At 33.4% G+C, this 19,120-nt stretch overlaps 3 protein-coding genes across 3 annotated transcripts; 2 read left to right on the forward strand and 1 right to left on the reverse strand.

The window, feature by feature from the left end:
- Positions 1 to 328: 328 nt before the first annotated feature.
- On the forward strand, positions 329 to 2,067 carry LOC111699762 (uncharacterized). The gene is made up of 5 exons (XM_023470496.1): positions 329 to 423; positions 646 to 827; positions 1,239 to 1,344; positions 1,642 to 1,719; positions 1,983 to 2,067. Exons 1-5 carry the CDS (start codon positions 380 to 382, stop codon positions 2,050 to 2,052), a joined length of 480 nt encoding a protein of 159 aa, XP_023326264.1. The 5' UTR covers positions 329 to 379; the 3' UTR covers positions 2,053 to 2,067.
- Positions 2,068 to 3,923: 1,856 nt separating this feature from the next.
- Positions 3,924 to 6,334, reverse strand: LOC111699751 (SAP domain-containing ribonucleoprotein). The gene is made up of 6 exons (XM_023470488.1): positions 6,232 to 6,334; positions 5,720 to 5,818; positions 5,301 to 5,414; positions 4,805 to 5,049; positions 4,479 to 4,581; positions 3,924 to 4,150 (listed from the first exon to the last, which is right to left on the reverse strand). The coding sequence occupies exons 1-6, from the start codon at positions 6,286 to 6,288 to the stop codon at positions 4,061 to 4,063; spliced, it is 708 nt and encodes a 235-aa protein (XP_023326256.1). The 5' UTR covers positions 6,289 to 6,334; the 3' UTR covers positions 3,924 to 4,060.
- Positions 6,335 to 8,005: 1,671 nt separating this feature from the next.
- LOC111700034 (A-kinase anchor protein 1, mitochondrial) lies at positions 8,006 to 19,060 on the forward strand. Its single transcript, XM_023470849.1, has 13 exons — positions 8,006 to 8,112; positions 9,998 to 10,763; positions 12,009 to 12,101; positions 12,502 to 12,611; positions 12,768 to 12,877; positions 13,376 to 13,449; positions 14,169 to 14,231; positions 14,820 to 14,989; positions 15,443 to 15,568; positions 16,389 to 16,475; positions 17,266 to 17,375; positions 17,865 to 17,935; positions 18,763 to 19,060. Exons 2-12 carry the CDS (start codon positions 10,001 to 10,003, stop codon positions 17,923 to 17,925), a joined length of 1,767 nt encoding a protein of 588 aa, XP_023326617.1. The 5' UTR covers positions 8,006 to 8,112; positions 9,998 to 10,000; the 3' UTR covers positions 17,926 to 17,935; positions 18,763 to 19,060.
- The last annotated feature ends 60 nt before the right edge of the window (positions 19,061 to 19,120 follow it).

The raw sequence follows: 19,120 nt of genomic DNA on the forward strand, positions 1-19,120 counted from the left end.
TAGGTAGATCTACTACGATATCTATTTGATTTGATTTCGAACTTTGATTTTACATTTACTATTCAAAACGTTTAGAACAAGAGTGCATGACATACGAAGAAATCAAAATGTTATAAAGATGTTTTTCCTTTTTGATTACTGGATTTAACTTTGTCATGAGCCCAGACCGCCATCATATAGAGAGGGGGGGGAGGGAGGGGAAGATACAAAAGAAGAGGTTTTATATCAGGGCAGGGGATATAACATTTAGTTAAAGAAGAATACAAGAAGGGGACGGAGGAAATGTTAAATTTTCTGCTGAGGGGCAATGCATCCTTGAATATAACAGTCACACACTTCAGCCTTGTATTTTAGATTTGGATCTGGTAACCTGAAGGAGATGGAATGTTATCCTGTTAGGGAACTAGCTAGGTCATGTACTAGGTAGGTGTTCATTAAGTATTTCAATGAAATGAATGTTTATGACAAAGTTACATAATAAAATTAATATTCTTTCCAAATTGTAAAATTTGCAAGGCCTCAGTGCATTGACCAGAAATCTAACCTACCCAAAATCTCAATCCTAATTATAGGAAATAGACAAGGGAACGTTTGATTCAGAAAATGACAAAGTATCCTCAATAATGGTTATTTCACTTTTATTAGGACAATCTGCTGCTTGGAACATCCTGCCTTCTTTGCCTTTGATTCCACGAGATCCTTACTTTTTATCTCCGAACCTAAAAGAAATAGGATTGGTATCTACGATGCTAATACATTCGTGTTCAAATCCTGGTTAACCTGTCCTGATTACACGCTAAGGAATCCTAGAAATATAGTGGTTGCAGGTAGTTCATACAGATTGCTTCTCTGCAGAAAGTCGTTGATCTTAATTTGGGATTTTGGGAACCCAGCTTTGCCCAAGGTATTCATAGTCACTCCCGCACTCCAATCAAAACGAAGCTAAGAACATTCCCATGGCTACCCCGAGTTTTCAAACAAAAAAATCTATTTGACAAAAGATAATTATTGTCAATACCATGGAGTTGAGAATGTAATTTAGTTTATCCTGTGTCATTTTAAAGAGGAAATTTTTCAAATCCATAGTTTGGATAGTTTTTTGTTTAATTTATGCGAAGTGATTTGCAAAAACCAATCTGAAATGCTAAAAATTTATATAAAACTTAAAATGATGTGAAAAAAATTGACAATGGTCATCAAAATAATGTTTTTTAGACTCAAGGACAATAAATGTTTAGGGAACTACTTAGTGATTCTACAAAGTAACGGCATCATTATATTCCTGATCGATGAGAAGGCATATTCACGAGCAATTTCCTTTCAATTCATTCCAGGATGTTTCAGGTATTCTTTTCTTTTTCAAAGCAGAATCACACCTCTGCCTTCGATAAGCTTGCTCTCAAGTCAGAACTTTAAAATGTGATCAAGCATATTGATCTTCATCTTAGACTTGCTAATTATTGAATTCCTCCTGGATATCCCTTGGTGGTCATACCCTGCTGGGATAACAAATGAAGGGATCAAGCCATTTAAAGTGCCCACATTGGATATCGAGATCAAGAGTTCAAGACTAAAGATACTTTAAACAAAAGTTTCTATCTCTCAAGAAAAATAAGCAAGTATAATTAGTTATTATTTCAGTGGATTGTGCTGGGTTGAGGCGACACATGAGCTAGCTTCTGTTAAAAGTGGAAACGAACAGTGTGAACAAACTATCAGGTAGAAACATGCCATAATTATAGATTTATAGTTATGGTTACAGACTTTTATGTAGAGTTAAAAATGGGGGATAGAATTTAAAAGCTCTTTGGAAAAGTTAAAGACGAGACTCCAGCCTGTATTTAAGCTTTTTTAACCTTTTTGTTTTAATACTTAAACACCCAACAATAAACAATAAATTCTTTCCTTCCTTGAACAATAAAAGTCTGGCTAAAATCTTTATTTAGCATCCTGGCAAAATCTTCACATTTTAACCGTTTCAGGAGATACAGGAAAGATCTGGCGAACTCTTTCATTTATGTTGGTTCTATTGAGATACACAACAAGAGGTAGCCAATACTTTTTTATGAACTGTTGTTTGTCTCTTACAGAAAACGGAATTGAAATAGGGTCAACATTGAGTTTGCTAGTTTGCAACAGACCCCACTCTAATGGGGAATGACCTGATTTTCTGTCTTCATCAGAAAGTCCTGCATCAGGATCTTGGTAGGAGACAAGAGAATGTTTCTTTGGAGTTGATCTTCCAGAGTTTCCACTCCCAGGAGTACCCATCCCACCCTCTACCTTCAACCTGAACATGATGAGTAAAAAACAACCCTGGATTAGTGCTATTTTACACAAAACTAAATTTGTTTACAGGGCTGTTAGCTTCAAAAATTTTAAATAATAAGCAAAAATATTTTCTGGTACACTGAAAAAAAATTAGCAAATTTTCTTTTTTTGTAGAAAATGATTTTTACTTATGATTAGAAAAGATTTTTTCTTAGGATTGTCAAATGTTTTTTCTTCTGATTGTTAAATGTTTTTTCTTCCGATTGGCATTTTTTTTTCTTATGATCGGCAAATATTTCTTCTTATGATCGGCAAATGTATTTTATTCCGATTGTCAAATGTTTTTTCTTACGATTGACAATTTTTCTTCTGATCGGCAAATGTTTTTCTTACGATTGACAATTTTTCTTTATGATCGGCAAATGTTTTATCTTCTGATTGTCAAATGTTTTATCTTCTGATTGTCAAATGTTTTATCTTCTGATTGTCAAATGTTTCTTCTTCTGATTGGCAAATGTTTTATCTTCTGATTGTCAAATGTTTTATCTTCTGATTGTCAAATGTTTCTTCTTCTGATTGGCAAATGTTTTATCTTATGATTGGCAAATGTTTTTTCTTATGATTGGCAAATGTTTTTTCTTATGATTGGCAAATGTTTTTTCTTCCGATTATCAAATGTTTTTTCTTTTCTGTTCCAAAATCTTAAATGTTGGTGCAAATCTGCACCAAACCTTGGGAAATAAAACTTTAAAAACGTAAATACAGTTTACAAATTAAGAATTAAATTTTAAATAACAAAATAGTTTAAATGAAGTTTCATTTTGCTATCGTTGCGAGAGTTGGTAAGATTTGGAGTAGATGTGTTAGTGTTTTTTTAGACAACTGTGTTCTAGAAACTTTGGAAAATCGATACATATATATAAAGTAGTAATCTCCGTTTGTTTGTATGTAAGATCATTTTTAATGAACACCTTGACCGGTTTGGTTACGAGATTTTAAGTTGAGTGGGTAAAATAGGGGAAAATAAGAGAAAATCGTAATTTAAGACCAAGCGCGGTTCCAAAGATAGTAATAGAATTAACATTTTCTATTCGTTCAAATGATAATTTAAAAAATATTTCTTACATTAAATCGAAATTTACGAAAAATTCTACCTCTCCGCTAATCCTGGAGCTAATTCAAGCTGTTCATCCTCTTCAGATCTAGAAATGTAAAATATGCAATATTTTGATTTAACATAAAGCTCTAGCCTCTCTCTGAACTTTGCATATAAATTATACAGTCATAAACAGAAAGACCCAGAATTAATTTACAAATAATCAGACGACTTTACAATCTAATTTTACAAATATGATTAATGAAACGATTTCACAAAATAGCCCTAGTCCTGCCATTTTAATTGTGTGGGGTGTCTTTTATGAGCATTTAAATAACCAGAGATATATATTTTAAATAGTCTGATTAATTGTCAGTTAATTCCGGGTCTTTCTAATTCTAATTTTTGGCAAAATTGCATTAAACTGGATAAAATCATGGCGGAATTCTAACTTCAGAAGGATAAATTGTTAGAACAGGATTCCTACCCTTTCTCCTCCTCTCCCTCTGAGTCTGTATATGTAGCTGTCAACGAGTCTAGAGCTGATGCCATTTTATTCTGCAATTAAACATCAGGATACAAAACACAAGAAAAACAGAAAAAATTATACAGAATCAGGTGAGATTGCTCATAACAATCTCAGATTAAGAGTTAAAGATGAATATATTTTACAGAATAAATGCTGAGATTGGCTCAGACGGCGGCAAATCTGGCCGCTCTTGCTTTGATCTTCTCATCCAGGAGAACAGAGTTCACACCGGCATTCAGATTTATCTTCTTAGGCTAAAACAAAATATTTTACGTTTTTTTTTAAAAAATCTTAGAAGATGTAGATTGTGTTGAATTGCTTTATAAAATATAATTTCTAACTAATTCTTAAACTCGCGGATAAAAACCCCAACAAGATTTCAGATTTAAATCAGGAAAGCAAAAAACTGAAACATTTGGAAAATAAGCAGTAGCTTTTATTGTCTTGTCTTGTCTTTTTAAAAGCTAAAATTTGCTTGATCAGCATAAAAAATCAAATTGGATCTAAAGTTCTTATTTACAATTAAGAATAATTGTGATACTTTTTTAGTCGATCCTGGCGGGGACAGGTTTTAAAGCTAACCTTGGGTTCGTCTTTGGCCACTACTCCGAACCTATCCTGTCTCCTCTTGATAGCTTCAGACACCTCAGCTTCTTTTACTAGTGGAGAAACAGCAGCTCCAAACCTTCAAGTATAGACGATAATAATTAGTTTATATCATGATTTATTCATTTTGAAACCATGATTATTGAATATATATTTTCTTCATCACCCAGGGGGAAAGCAAACAAACAAACAAAAGACAAACACCCAGACAGGGGTAAATATTTTCTTGATAAATTATAAATCTTTATCACCCTTGGGTTAATCGGGATCAAGAATATTTTATTTATTTATTTTTATTTCACCTCTCAGCTCTTTTCTTGAGAAGGTCTATATCAACAGCAGGTGCGGCTCCGATCTTTTTACTCGTCTCATTCCCTTTCATCTCCGTCATCATATCGGAGAAACGAGCAGCGCGAGCAGCCTTCTTCGCCTCATCAGACTGGAACCCACCAAACCTCTCCGCCCTGGCCTTGATCTTCTCCGCCGGGTCCTCCTCCTTCTCCGCCACAACCTTCACCTTTTCCGGGGAGATCTTGTTTTCCTTCTCCTAAACCGAGGATATCCGTTTCATACATGCAGATAAAATGGAGGCTAGTATTATTAGAAAAACCAGCAATGTGAAACTATAAGAAAAACTTTTGCGATCGCAAAAAATAGCTGTTAAAGAAAAATGACTTGGACCTTCATATTTTTATTGAGAAACTAGAAATATTAATAGGCGACATAAAAAATGAGGTTATTCCTGTTATAAACAAACTGAAACATTAAAAGCATTAGTTCGGCTTGGATAATCTTTTCCTCTGAAACTTCTGTTTTTTCTTCGGTAGTTTCCTCCGAAAGACTAGTTTCTCCTTGAACCTGTAATTCTTTCTCAGCTTCTTTAATAGCTTCCTCTGTCATTTCTTCATCTTCCTGAAATAAAAAAATTTATGAAATTTTTGAAAACAAAATAGTTTTCATAGCATCAAATGTAACTCTCCAAATTTTCTGTATAATATTTTCAACGCTAAAGATATTTAGTAGACCAAGATGTTTCGAGGGTCAGAATGCTAAATATTCTTAAAAACGATTCAATTGTTAATTTTGCGAACTTTATAGATTTCTTGGAACATTATGGTCTCAGGGACACTGGGACAGCTAAGACAAATTAGTAGTTTCGATAGTATTTTCAAAAGCGTGAGCAATCCTTTTAAGGGGTAGGGGAAGGGGGTTCAAACCTGATCCAGATCATCATCATTCTCATCCAACAGAGAGGTTCCTTCTGCAGCCTGTAGTCTTTCAATCAACTCCTGCTTGTTACCAGTCGTAGGTAACCCCTCAAATAAAATAAAACTTAAAGATTTAGAAAAACATTACAATTAAGACTAAAAGCTGATGTTAAGAAAATTTTCAAACTAATTTCTTAATTTTTGTGTTTAAACACAAAAATTCTGCACAACTAACAAGTGACTATATTTCCAAATAGATATATTTATCGCTACAAACACGTTATCTTAATTCCATATTTTATTTATTCACCATGGTACAATAATTTATTCACCATGGTACAATGATTTATTTAAGGTTACTTTATTGATGCTTCTCAATATAGTTTTATCCCTTTACGTTAGGAATTACTTTTGGTTTAGTTAGAACACAGGGGGGTGTTATTCCAAAAAAAGTTTTACATTTAAGATTAAAATAATAACGTTTATAATTAATGTTTACTAAAAGATACATATAAACTTACAGATTTCTTCAATTCCTTCTTGAGATCAGCAATTTTCATTGAAGCGAAATCGGACATATTTGGCTTGGAAGGTCTGAAAACACAATCTATCAAGATATATTACATGATAAAATAGAAAGCTATCTCCACAAATAATGTTATTGTTACTTTAATCTAACAAACCTGAAACTGATCCTTCCATGAAGTTAACACAATTGAATTTGAAGAAGAAAGTTTACTTTGGTACTTAAAATTTTCTTACAACGGCGTGACATTGTAAATCGTCCAGGGTTATATAACGCCTGGGTAATGTGATACTTCTTAATGATTTGGACAATTGGGTCTGTCTGACTAGAGAACGATTTTTAGACCCCCCCCCCCCTCATACCAATTTTCTATATAACCATTTTTTATATCTAATTAATTATTATTATTTATATTTGATTATTTTAGAGTTAGGTTAAGACAGTTTCTGGGCCGAGCGCTGCGGCTAAGACAGGCTAGGGAGTCGAGCGCTACGGCTAGGAAAGGATAGGGTGCCGAGAGTCGCGGCTAGAGAGCCTAGCGCTGCAGCTAGGACAAGCTGGGGGGCCGGGCGCTGCGGCCACATCCATGTGTTACATATGAGATCCATGTACAAAATTGATACTCCGGGGTCGCGTCTCCTACAGACGATTTGTCGCCCACAACAAAAAATTAATAAATACATTAATAAATACCTGCTGAACATCAATATAGTTAAATAAGTTTTTAAATATACCATTACTGGAAAATATGATTATAAACATTATTCCGACTAGAATGAAAGCACTTTCCTGGATAATGATTTTGAATGATATAAGAAACAACTCAGTTGTCTCACGCCCGGACGCTCGTTAACGTGAAACCGGTCTTCTTTAATTTATATCTAAAAGGGGGAGGTGCTGACCGAAAATTTATTTGATCAAATTTAATAGTCTTGATTTTTTTTTGACTGAGAGAAAGATCACAATTTTTAATTTATAATATGAAAGCCGATCTTATGCTTACATTTTAAGAAACTTAAACTTAGTATTCTTAAAACGTTTAAAGAAAGAATCGGCAAATACGATCAGATCTGATCAGAACATGGTTCATAACTACAACTATATCTGGTGGGGTTTGGATTATTAAAAAAAAAATGTTTTCTTCATCAGTAACACTGGAAAGGATCGAAAATATAGAGGTAACTTTATAGTTGTGCTGTAAGTGTAATCCTAGTCAGTAGTCCAAAACAAGCCGTATTTTCAGGACTCAGGTTAGCGCACAAACTCAATAAATGCCGCAATTGAAAATATAGGCCGTTCTAATAAAGGATTTACACCAGTGTAAACTGTCATTTACACTGGTGTTTACCTAGGATCGGATTTAATAGTCATGAATTACACTGACATATATATAAATGCAAAAAAGTGTAAAAAGGAGTACATTTTTGGATTGTTTTTTTGTTTAATTTTTTGAGCCACTAAAACACTATGCAAACTTTTTTTCAGTGACAACCGGAAAAAGAAATAAAATTAAAAGTTATGAACGACCCTTCTAGAATATGTACGCAATAATCGTCTTGATTTGCAACGGAAGTAACTGCTTCAGCTGACGCAGATAGTAGATGGACAAAAATAGTTGCACCACGTGGTGATACTGAGAGTATGTCGTGATATTACGCTGATAAATGTGGTTATTGTGATTGTTTAAGTGTATAATATTAATTATGAATTAAGTCGGAAGTTTATTGCCATTTTCTCCTGAAATGACAGTGTTTGTTAAACTGTTCATCTACAAGAAAACTATATTACATCATTTCAGAAATATTGTTTTGTTTTGTGTGTCATCAAGATATTTGTGCATGTTGTTAAAAGTTATTCTAAACTGGAATGAATTCAGGTGATTTATACATTTTCTTTCGAGGTTTTATCTTTTACTAGAGACCGTAGTAAACAAGTTCTTAATTACAATTTTGGGTCTGTCCTAGTGAACGGTTTTTGTACCCCCCGCCCCCCAGGCCCCCCTTCTATCAATTTTGTATATGACTTAATTAAAATTAGTATTAGACATGTGGCCGCATTGCTCAGCTCCCTAGCCTGTCCTTAGCCGCTGCGCTCAGCCCAGACCTAACCTCACCTTAAAATAATACAAAAAAAAACTTAAAACTAAAGGTCGTGCACAAAATTGATAGGAGGGGGGGGGGCAAAAATCGTTCTCTAGGACAGACCCGGATCGGACTAACTTACATTCGTACTAACGTTCATTCGCATTATAGTGTGAATGAACAATTAATTGTGAAAGCAAACTAAAATTCGTGTGTAATAAACAATAAATGTTCAATTGTACTGAAGCTAAAAGTGCGAGTTAAGACGAAGTACGTCCAAATGTTCTTTAGTGCAAATGGACTAAATAAGCTTAATCTAACCAAAATCTGAATTTTCACCAATTTGGACTTTTACCCTAATTAGTTAAAATAAATAAATCTATTGCAAATGAATAAAAACATGTTCAATCAAACTAATAAACTTCACCATTTGAACATTTACTCTAACATATTTTAGTGCAAATGATCAAAATAAAAATGTTTAATCTAACTAATTTTAAATTCACCTTTTTGGTCCATGAATTTTAATTAGTGAAAGTAAACTTACTAACAATTTAACAAAAAAAACTTTTCAATTAAACTAAAATCTAAAATTTCACCATTTTGCACATTTACCCTAGTTAGTAAAGATGAAAATATTTAGTGTATCTAAAAAATGTTTATTTGGACCAAAAATTTAGATTTGCCCGCAAATTATGATTATTTAATGAAGAAAAACATTAGCCCGTTTGAACATTTTTTTGCTGGATATGTTTATTTGCAATTGTGTTCATTGCACTAATATTTACAGAAATAAAAACATTAGTCCGTTTGAACAATTTTTTTGTGAGCAATGTTCATTTGCACAGACGTTTAATTAAACCAATGTTCAATGTAAAAGAAACCGTAGTCCGTTTGGAAAATTAATTTGATGGAAATTTACATTTGAACTTTTGTCCAATTACACTTATATTTACTTAAAAACAGTCCGTTAAAGCAAATTTTTTTGTGAGCCAAGTTAATTTTTACCAAAGTTCAATTGCACTTATCATTACAGTAAAAAATTAGTTCGTTTGAACCAATATTTTAAGTATTCCAGATCAATTCCACCATAAATTATTTGTACTTCATATTCCTGGCGGGGATATAAAATATTTCTGGCGGGAAAATAAAATGTTAGTCCAATGGATCACAGTAAAGGTCGATTTGTGTTCATTTTCACTCATGTTCAATCGAAATACAAGCCTGATTATGATTAGCAGACTTTATTGCAAATGTACGTAAGTTCAATCGGACATTTAGTGCGGAAGAATAAGATATAGCATCTTCATTAGTCATACAGTTGTTTTGTTGTATATCAATACTATGAAGACTACTATCTATTTCAATTTGGATTCTAACAAGCTTTTAAACAACAAAGAGAAACATTTGATTTAAATAAAGAGAAGTTTCTCTTTGTTTTCTCGTATACTTTAATCTAAATATACTTAAATGATAAATTATTAAAGTCGTATATTTTGTATTGATATAATCGCCGACCACTTTAAGATAATTATTTTATTAATCTTTAAAACTGTTCTAACTCTGAAGTTTTTTTTACGATCAAAATAGTCGTCTAAAATATTTAATTTCTTACCCTTATTTTAGCAGTAAAATCCGTGGATATCAGAAATTTAATTTTTATTCCTGTTCTTGTTTTAGGATATGCATTCTCTAGGCAGTAGGCCGCTAATAGCGGTTTCTCTGGCGATACCGTCAATTATTCTCATCGGATATCTCTGGCAGAAGCGAAGGGCCGAGGAAGCGGAGGCAAATAAATCAGATTTAAGTCAATATCTTGGAGCTATCGACTCAAGGGAAGTATCATTGAAGCTCGAGAATTTAAACAGATCAAGGTTGGATTGTATCGAAGAGGAGAGGACCGAGGTTCAGGAGGATAAGATAGTTAATTTTCTGGAAATTGCAGAGCAAGCTACCTGTACAGTTGCTGAGAACTCGTCTGTTCTAACTGAAACCACTGCGACGGTTGAGGTGTTAGAAAGCGCCCCCGAGTCTTTAGAATCCAAACCGGAGGTTATTACAGTCGAAACCGTGTCCGTGGAATCACTGGAGAATCCCCCCACTATGACCGTCAAGAAAGTTATTGAGGATATAGAGGTTGAGAAGAAGGTAGAAGTCCCTGACGTTTTCTCTGCTTTAAAGGATCCTATCTGTGAATTATCAACATCTCCGGTTAAATCCGAGTCCCTCGACAGCCAGAGATCTTGTGAATCCTGGAGCGATCTTATCGAGCAGGACGAACTGGAGAAGAGTTTATGTGAGAAACTGGATTTAAGTGAGAATACTAGACACGACTCCGGGGTCGCGTCTCCTACAGACGATTTGTCGGAGTCTGGACGGAAAGCAAGAGATGATAAATCAAGGATGAGTTCAGGAGAAGATGCAGGAATTGGAGGTTCGGAAACAGGTTGGATTATCTTATGTTACAGATTCTTTGCGGGAATTTTCTTTGGGGAGGGGGGGGGAGAAAATTTCATAAGTAAGCCTTAATTCCTATTCTGTCTTTACCTAGGTTGCTGAATAAGTATAAATGCATGATTAAGAACCCGCAGACAACCTTTATATACAAACAAGGTTCATAGCGGGCTTTAAAATAATACACATTTTATTTGAAAATTTTATGCGTGATAGTAATATTGCAGACATTTTGCTATTTTCTGGTAACAACTTGCTAAACTAAATTATTATTTTGCAAGTTTACTTCTACTTCTTAATCTAATAATTCTCTTATTTTTGCAAGTGATATTAATTTTACGATGTAATAACCATAATTTAAATGTATGAAACAATGTGGATTGCATGGCTATTAACTTGCTTTAAATCATAACTGGTTAAGTCTTGGAGTGCGTTTAAAACCAATCTATACAAGTTGCATATCTAGGTTTTTTTTATTTTTCTCAAGTTGTTTAAGGGATGAATTCCTATTTTCTTTGTATTCCCGCTTTCTAGACTAACTGTTGTATTAAGATTTAAGCACTACCAGACAACCACACGGCTTACTACCTTAATTATGTATAATTCACGAATGCAGTTCAGGCGAATCATCTGACCTTTAAAATATAGCAGTTTGCACGTAAAATATCTCTTAAGCATGAATTCGTATTCCCTGTCTATTACAAGACTGCTGAATAGGGTTGAATGCAAGATTAAAGAACCCGCAGACAACCTTTTTTTTTGTACAAATACAAGAAAGGTTCATAACGGGCTTTACAATGGTTAACAAATGTCAAAACAATAAAATTAGTCGGATCTTGGTATAAGCTTGCAACTGATGTTAAAATGTCAACTATTAAATTGTATTTTGTTTTAAAAATCTCTTTTTTGTCGTCAAAACGCATGAATTCCTATTCCCTGTCTATTACAAGACTGCTGAATAGGGTTGAATGCAAGATTAAAGAACCCGCAGACAACCTTTCCTTGTTCAAATACAAGAAAGGTTCATAACGGGCTTTACAAATCTCTTCCTTTTTCAGTGCCCTGACCCCCTATTCAATANCCCCCCCCCCCCCCCAACACCTGACCGTGTCGGGACTATGACGGTGAAATGACTGAATTCCTAGAAAAACTCAATAACCCCCCTCTCTGGGGGACATTTACAATGCCGACCTAGAGGGTAATAAATCTACAATGCTCATGATAGTAATAATTGCAGGAGATGTGAGCGATTCAGGACAGGGCAGTGAATTGTGTTTTGAAGATACACAATGTTTAGCATATCATTTCTATGTTCAAGACTATCTCTGTGGTAAGTACCGAACTGCCTTGCCGGATTAATCTAGTATTTTTTCCTCACTAATGATAAATCAAATGAGATTTGGTCTCTTTGATTCCCTTAAATTCCATTAAACTATTTTCCCATTTAAACTTTTATTTTCCCTTCTAAACTTTTATTTTCCCTTCTAAATTTTTATTTTCCCATTTAAACTTTTATTTTCCCTTTAAACCTTCTGTTTCTCCTCTTATTTTCATGTTCCCTCTTAACTTAATTTTCTAAAAATAAAATTTTAATTTTTCAATTTTCTTTGTAAACCTTACATTTTTTCCATTGAAACTTTTACTTTTTACCGTGAACTCTGATAACTTAGTTTCAAGGTTATTTAATTTTTTTATTAAAATGAGCAAAAGAATAAAATTACAACGTTCAGGTGCCTTTATTGGATCCAATGGTTCCAACATTAAGAAAATGAAGTCTGAGTGTCAATGTAACATAATACTTAAAGACGAACACACATCTTCCAAGCAGAAAAGCGATCAGGTAACAACTGTTATGTAGTTGAATGAAAAATTTAACCATTCTAGACCCAAGGATCAAAATTCGAATCTGATAATGTGTTATTTAATTTTTCCACTTTTATAAACGAATTACACCAAGGTTCAGTACCTGGATCCGGATCTAAACTGATATTTTCAGGTTCGTGGTCGAGGAAGGGATCGGAGGTACGCTGAAGTAAAAATGAATCTATGCATCATAGAGGGAACAAGAACCAATATCGACAAATGCCTCGAAATGATTAAAAAGAAGTAAGTGAGTTTAAATATATCGACAGGAAGTCTTAGTTTGGGCTTTACTCAATAAGTTTGTTAATGGTCGTACAGTAAAAAATTTTATCAGCAAATACATTGTGTTAAATATAAGATAAAAAATGTTCATGAACATAATTTTTGATCTATCATACACGAACAACTTTGCACATTCGAAAGCTTTAATTATTCAGTTAAGATGATTCTAATTCAAAAAATGTGTTGGGTCCGACATAATAACAATAGTGCTAATTTTAGACTTCCAGTAAAATAAGTTCTATTTTATGCGAGGAAAACCTGTCATCTAATGGGAGAAAATTTCGTTTTCCTTGTTAATTTGACACTTGTGACGTCGTGTATTATTAGTCCATTTCTCTGTTGCCACCTATTGTATTAACTTAAAATTATAAGTATACACCGCGCCAGAAACTGAAACTTGAAACCTGGACACATAAATGGTATTGTTCCAGGCTCTAGTTTAACTTGTGAATATTTCAGGTTTGATCAGAATCCTGAGCTAACACTTGAACAAATCAACAAACCTCTAAAAAGCAACCTCTCCCAGTGTAATGGTAAGCGAGATAAATTATCAACTAAAAAATCCTCGAAACTTGTGAACAACACAAAAAGGATGCATACATTTTCATCAGATCGAAACCTTTTGTTTGGAAATAAGCCTAATTAAATTGAATGTTTACATAGACCGCTTAACCAGTTTTCAGTCCCCGAAACCGCGTTCATTGTGTATTATCGAATTTTACTATGTATAAGTTAATTTTCTATTTTCTGATCAAGCCATGAAATTTTTTTTATTATTGGAAGCTGTCCTCAAAACTTATCTAAGGCAATATTTAACCGTGTATTATTAACCTTATCTGAGGGAACAGCCCTGTATTTACTAGGTTCATTAACCTTATCTGAGGCAATATTTAACCGTGTATTTACTTTAGATTCATTAACCTTATCTTAAGGAATATTTAACCGTGTATTTACTTCTAGGTTCATTAACCTTATCAGAGGCAATATTTAACCGTGTATTTACTTTAGGTTCATTAACCTTATCTTAGGGAATATTTTACCGTGCATTTACTTCTAGGTTCATTAACCTTATCTGAGGCAATATTTAACCCTGTTTTTACTTGTAGGTTCATTAACCTTATCTTAGGGAATATTTAACCGTGTATTTACTTTAGATTCATTAACCTTATCTTAGGGAATATTTTACCGTGCATTTACTTCTAGGTTCATCAACCTTATCTGAGGCAATATTTAACCCTGTTTCTACTTGTAGGTTCATTAACTCTATCTGAGGGAATAATGCACGATGTTTACGTCTCCGCAGTTGTTAATGGAGGTAAGAACCTATTTCTCTCTAGCTTTGTAGGCTGGGGGAATGGGGGGAGGGGTCGCATGCTGAGGTTTTAATGATTTCTGTTGTCAATCTAATATTATGTGGGCCGATTCGTAGATGACTAATTTCTGATTTTTTTGCGTTAAAAAAGTAGCCTTATGGCCGAACGATTGAACGTGGGTGTACATGTTTAAGTTTTACTCCCGGCCCACCCCTGGGGGGGGATTATTTGTGATTTTGGGGAGATGTAAAAATTGGACATCAAAGGCAACTTTTTCATTGTTATGATTTTTACTCCAGAATTCATAGATTTTCCCCATTTTCCCGAATAAAACTCTAGAGCGAGAAAATATTTTAAGTGAAGTTTATAATTTCTGGGGGAAATGATTTCTTTAAGGGGGAGGGGGAAATTATTTTTCTAGAAAATACACAGTAACACCCCTGCGAATAAGTAAATAAAAACTCCTTCAGTCAATAATTTCAATTCCCTATTTATTGTAAATGTAAGGTCGAAAAGTGATCCTACTTTGCTAATCAATTAGTGAATTGATTTAAATAACATTCAGTAAGTTTTAATTTTAATTACTCCAGGTCACGTGTTCATTCAGCAGCCAACTCATCCTACCTTCCCTGCACTAGAGAGATTAGACTCCTGTATGTTTAACACCTATACACAGTTGTCTACACCGGAAATGTCGAAACCTATTCCTATAAATAGTTTGTGTGTTGTTAACAGTAGCGAGGGATGGTATAGATGCGAGGTAATGCTTTCTATTTTCTAACAATTTCAAGTGTATGTAACGAAACGTTATTTTCGAAATCGACTTTTGAAATTTTTAAAGATTTTACATAATTTTCGTCCAAATAGAAATAAAAAACTAATATGGCGAAATGTTTAAGCTTGTAATATAAGTTAAGTTTTAAATAATGACTTAAGTTTGATAATCCTATTGCACGGTATTCTAAAACTTTGGCAATTTTCTACGACGGAAAAAAACTTAACGCTGTATATTTGTCAATGGCTTCGTATAAAATTCGAGATTTTGCATAAGCAAAAGAACAAAAGATCATTCCAAGGTTTAGAAGGTCTTGTTAGAAACGATTAATAAAAAATCTATATATGTTGCAAAAGCATATTTTGTATTGAAGAAAAAGTCTCCATTGGAAACCAAATAAAGTTCTTTGAAATGTTGAAGAAAAATCTGATTGTCTAGGTATTGGGTTACGATGAGATTGATGACGTATGTGATATTAAATATCTGGACTATGGAGGCTATGATATTGTTTCTACAGACCAACTTAGACAAATCAGATCAGATTTCCAGTTTCTACCTTTCCAGGTAAATATTAATAAACTATATTTTCTTGGAAAAATATTTTTATTCCCAGAAATGAGTTGTGTGTGCACGGGGCGCCAACATTTCGTCAAAGGGGTTTTGTTCTCTAAGCTAGGGAAAATATATGAAGTTTTGGGAATACAGCATGTGAAGGAAAAACTTTCTTTTATTTTTCCTTAGATCTTTAAAAACCACAGTAAAGTTCTAAGAATTGTTAAAATTTGATTTTGAATCTAATTGGATTCTATCTTGACTCTAAAAATTGCCGGTGGTCTACATCCTTAGTATAATGTTGGCNACCCTGTATCATGTATCCAGTATCCAGTATCATGCACCTAGTATCATGTACCCAGTATTTAGTTTGTATATATGTATGAAGCCAATTTTTTACAGATTGATTCTTGCCGAAGAAGTTTAAACCCTTTTACATGAACTTAACACAAAGGACATTGAATGAAAAATTGAATTTTAATGTTTTTTTTTTCCAAAATGGGATTTTTTTTCGAAAATTGTACTGATTGTACAGATTTTTTAAAAAAATGTACGGATTTTTAAAAAAATGTACGGATTGGTTTATCAAAATGTACGGATTGTACGGATTTTTAAAAAAAATGTACGGATTGTACGGATTTTTTTCTCGAAAATTGGACGGATTGTACGGATTTCTTCTGAAAATGTACGGATTTTTGAACGGATTTTGTTCAAAAAAGTTTTGGCCACCCTGTAATTGTTTTTTATTTCGTTAATCGTTCTGCAAAATGGTAGTTTGTAATTGTATTTTTCTTAAATTTTGTGAATTGGCTTTTATTTCATCTGTTTTTAGGCTATTGAATGTTACCTTGCCAATCTCGTACCTACAGAAGAAGACACCGTTTCCGCTGCTATCCTTGAAGAACTAGTCTCAAACCAGGTTCGTCCACCTAATTTGGTTTTGCGCTCATCAGTTTTTTTTTAATTCAGTGGTCTGCGTTTTTATCAAAACAATGCAAACCAATTTTCTTATTTGATTTCAAACAACCTTTTTTTAAATTACAAGTTAACATTGAACAAGAGAAAGCTGTTAATTAACAACTGCTCTTTGTTTCCATGCCGTTAACCAAACTTGGTAGAAATCATAAGTCGTCTTTATTGTATTGAAATATACGACGTCTGTTGTTTCCTATTTATTTTATATCTGTTACTTATCTGGGCAGCATTAAAATAATTTAGTTGTTAACAAATACAATTCTGAACTGTTAACAGATGTAGAAATGAAATTTTATGGTTTTTGGGGAGGGCATGCAATTTTGGACATTAATTAGGAAGGGGGGGGGGGCTTCTCCTTATAGAGGCAATAGATGAAAGTAAGATTAGTAGCGATCAAAAGCGCTTTTATATCGCATTAAGTATATACCCCTTTTTCGCGAACACTCCCTTTAATAGCTTGAAATATTTAGATATATTAAATATTTAAAAGAGGTAGAAATGAAATTTTATGGTTTTTGGGGAGGAAATGCAATATTGGACATTAGTTAGGAAGCCCCCATCTTAACTCTTTTAATAACACTAAATCTAGTTGTTTTATGCATCATAATTAAAAGCAAAAGACCCCTGTCCCTCTTCTTTATTCTTTTATACCTGCGTCATGGGTTCATCAGACTGGTTGAAAACGAAGTTTTTAAGTAAAAATGAAATTATAATTAATAGCTTGAAATATTTAGATGGTTCAAGCAAGGATGATTGGTTTGAACGAGGACGGCGTTCCAATGATTCACCTCTACAGATCAGTTAACGGTCAAACAGTCATGGTCAATCGAGAGCTTGTAGACAGGTTCGTAGTCAATACTGTAATTAAATACTCCTTGAAGAAAGGCGAGGTTACTGTTGGGAGCAAGTGTCTCAGCGTATAATTGATGACTGCGTGAAAAAATAGTTGAAACTTTTAAGTGGTTGGTTATTTTCACAAGAACGTTTTTAGATCACACTTCTAGGGTTCAATTCATTTAGCTGAATTTTTTAACACGGTTTTATTTGAAGGAGAAAAGAAAAGGTAATTGAAATTTTTCTTGTTGATTACACAATGTGATGGGACCAAATTTTTTATAATTGACATTGATAACCACGCTTGTCAACAACCTCTGAACACGATTTGCTAAGCGGGAAAGTACTACACTGGTTATACATTTTTGGAACCCCCCCCTCAATATTTTTGGATTTCCTTCCTCCTTAACTTGAGAACTCGAAAACGATATATTTTCTCTTCGCCTTCTTTCTTTGGGGTCGTTAAGATCATTGAATATGTAAGCGTGTTTTTATCTAGGAATTGTGCTGATTGGATTGAAGCCACCATAGTTCCTCTTATTCCTGTTGCAGATCACTAGAACACTTCAGGTTTGTTTAAAGATTAAATATTTTGAATAAACCCGCTGTATATTCGCCCGTTGAAAAGAATAACCAATTACTAAAATTTGACTAGTTTAGTCCCAAGAAGACGAAGGAAGTGGATTTTTTTTATTCTGTAGTTTGTCATTATTTTTGAAAGATTACAAATTGTATTACAAATACAAAAATTTTAAATGATCGATTTCAAATCGAAGTATTTACTGCTATTCATACGCGTTACTTACATTGCATGTTTCTTTATGTTAATATTGAATTTAAATTTAAAGGGTTATTTTAAGTGGTCCTCCATGGACAGATGACAATGCCCGATTAGCAATGGTACTCTTGAAACCTTCTTTAATAATGTGGAAGATTTTGTTGTTATTATAGGTTTATACTTTTTATTTCTGATAACTTCTTTATGTTTTCATGCAGCAGAAATGCGCAAGTCACTTGTAGAGAAACTACTAAACTAACAATAATTTATTTTTTATATTACAAACTTGGATTAATTGATCAGGCGGTGAATCCGGCATTGTTATTATTGCATATCTCTTGAACTTACACTGCAGTCCCTTTAAGGGGAGGTCAGAAGACTTTCAAGATTTTAAATACTTTAACGCTTTCCTTAAAGTATTTTTAAAGAGCATTAATGAAATACGGGCGGGGGGGGGGGTGATGGCAAGCCACTTAGATTGAGACTTCAGAGACGTAAAGATTTAAAATTTTTGTCAAACATTGTGTCCAATTTTATGGACACCATTTAAATTTGTTTTCAACAAGTCTGATTCTGAATCGAGGATGAAGCTCCATAAAATGACAATATTTTATTACAGGTGATTTCAGTCCGTCCTCTGGTTCCTGGTGGTAAATAGATAGAACTCCCTCCTACCTAGTAGCCTGTTAGGGAACCTTGAGATTCATCCTACAATCATCATTAACTGGGAGTAGGGTTCGAAGCTGTTCTTTTACTCCGGGTGGTTAAACCCAGTGGTCTCATAGTGAAATTAATGTTTGAAATAACCTTAAGTGCTCAAGTTCTACATCAACTTAAATTGAATTATTTTTTAATATTTAAATTTAGTATGCCATATTGTATGCTCAGGTGTAAATTAAAAATTTATTTGTTAGTTTTTTAAGAATCTTTCCATAATAGTTTGGTTTGGATATTGTAAAATATATATTTCTTAACTT

This window comes from Eurytemora carolleeae, unplaced genomic scaffold (genome assembly GCF_000591075.1).
Source record: "Eurytemora carolleeae unplaced genomic scaffold, Eaff_2.0 scaffold47, whole genome shotgun sequence".
NCBI classification, from domain to species: domain Eukaryota; kingdom Metazoa; phylum Arthropoda; class Copepoda; order Calanoida; family Temoridae; genus Eurytemora; species Eurytemora carolleeae.

Bases quoted from the DNA above. Each gene is read 5' to 3' on its own strand.
- LOC111699762 (XM_023470496.1), top strand. From the start codon at position 380: ATGGAATGTTATCCTGTTAGGGAACTAGCTAGGTCATGTACTAG. The intron at 828-1,238 runs GTAGTTCATACA...ATAAATGTTTAG, and splicing joins TAGAAATATAGTGGTTGCAG to GGAACTACTTAGTGATTCTA. The intron at 1,720-1,982 runs GTAGAAACATGC...TAACCGTTTCAG, and splicing joins CAGTGTGAACAAACTATCAG to GAGATACAGGAAAGATCTGG.
- LOC111699751 (XM_023470488.1), bottom strand. From the start codon at position 6,288: ATGTCCGATTTCGCTTCAATGAAAATTGCTGATCTCAAGAAGGAATTG. The intron at 5,050-5,300 runs GAAAAGATTATC...TCCTCGGTTTAG, and splicing joins AAAAAACAGAAGTTTCAGAG to GAGAAGGAAAACAAGATCTC. The intron at 4,151-4,478 runs GTTAGCTTTAAA...ATTTTGTTTTAG, and splicing joins TGGCCAAAGACGAACCCAAG to CCTAAGAAGATAAATCTGAA.
- LOC111700034 (XM_023470849.1), top strand. From the start codon at position 10,001: ATGCATTCTCTAGGCAGTAGGCCGCTAATAGCGGTTTCTCTGGCGATA. The intron at 10,764-12,008 runs GTTGGATTATCT...TAATAATTGCAG, and splicing joins AATTGGAGGTTCGGAAACAG to GAGATGTGAGCGATTCAGGA. The intron at 16,476-17,265 runs GTTCGTCCACCT...TGAAATATTTAG, and splicing joins AAGAACTAGTCTCAAACCAG to ATGGTTCAAGCAAGGATGAT.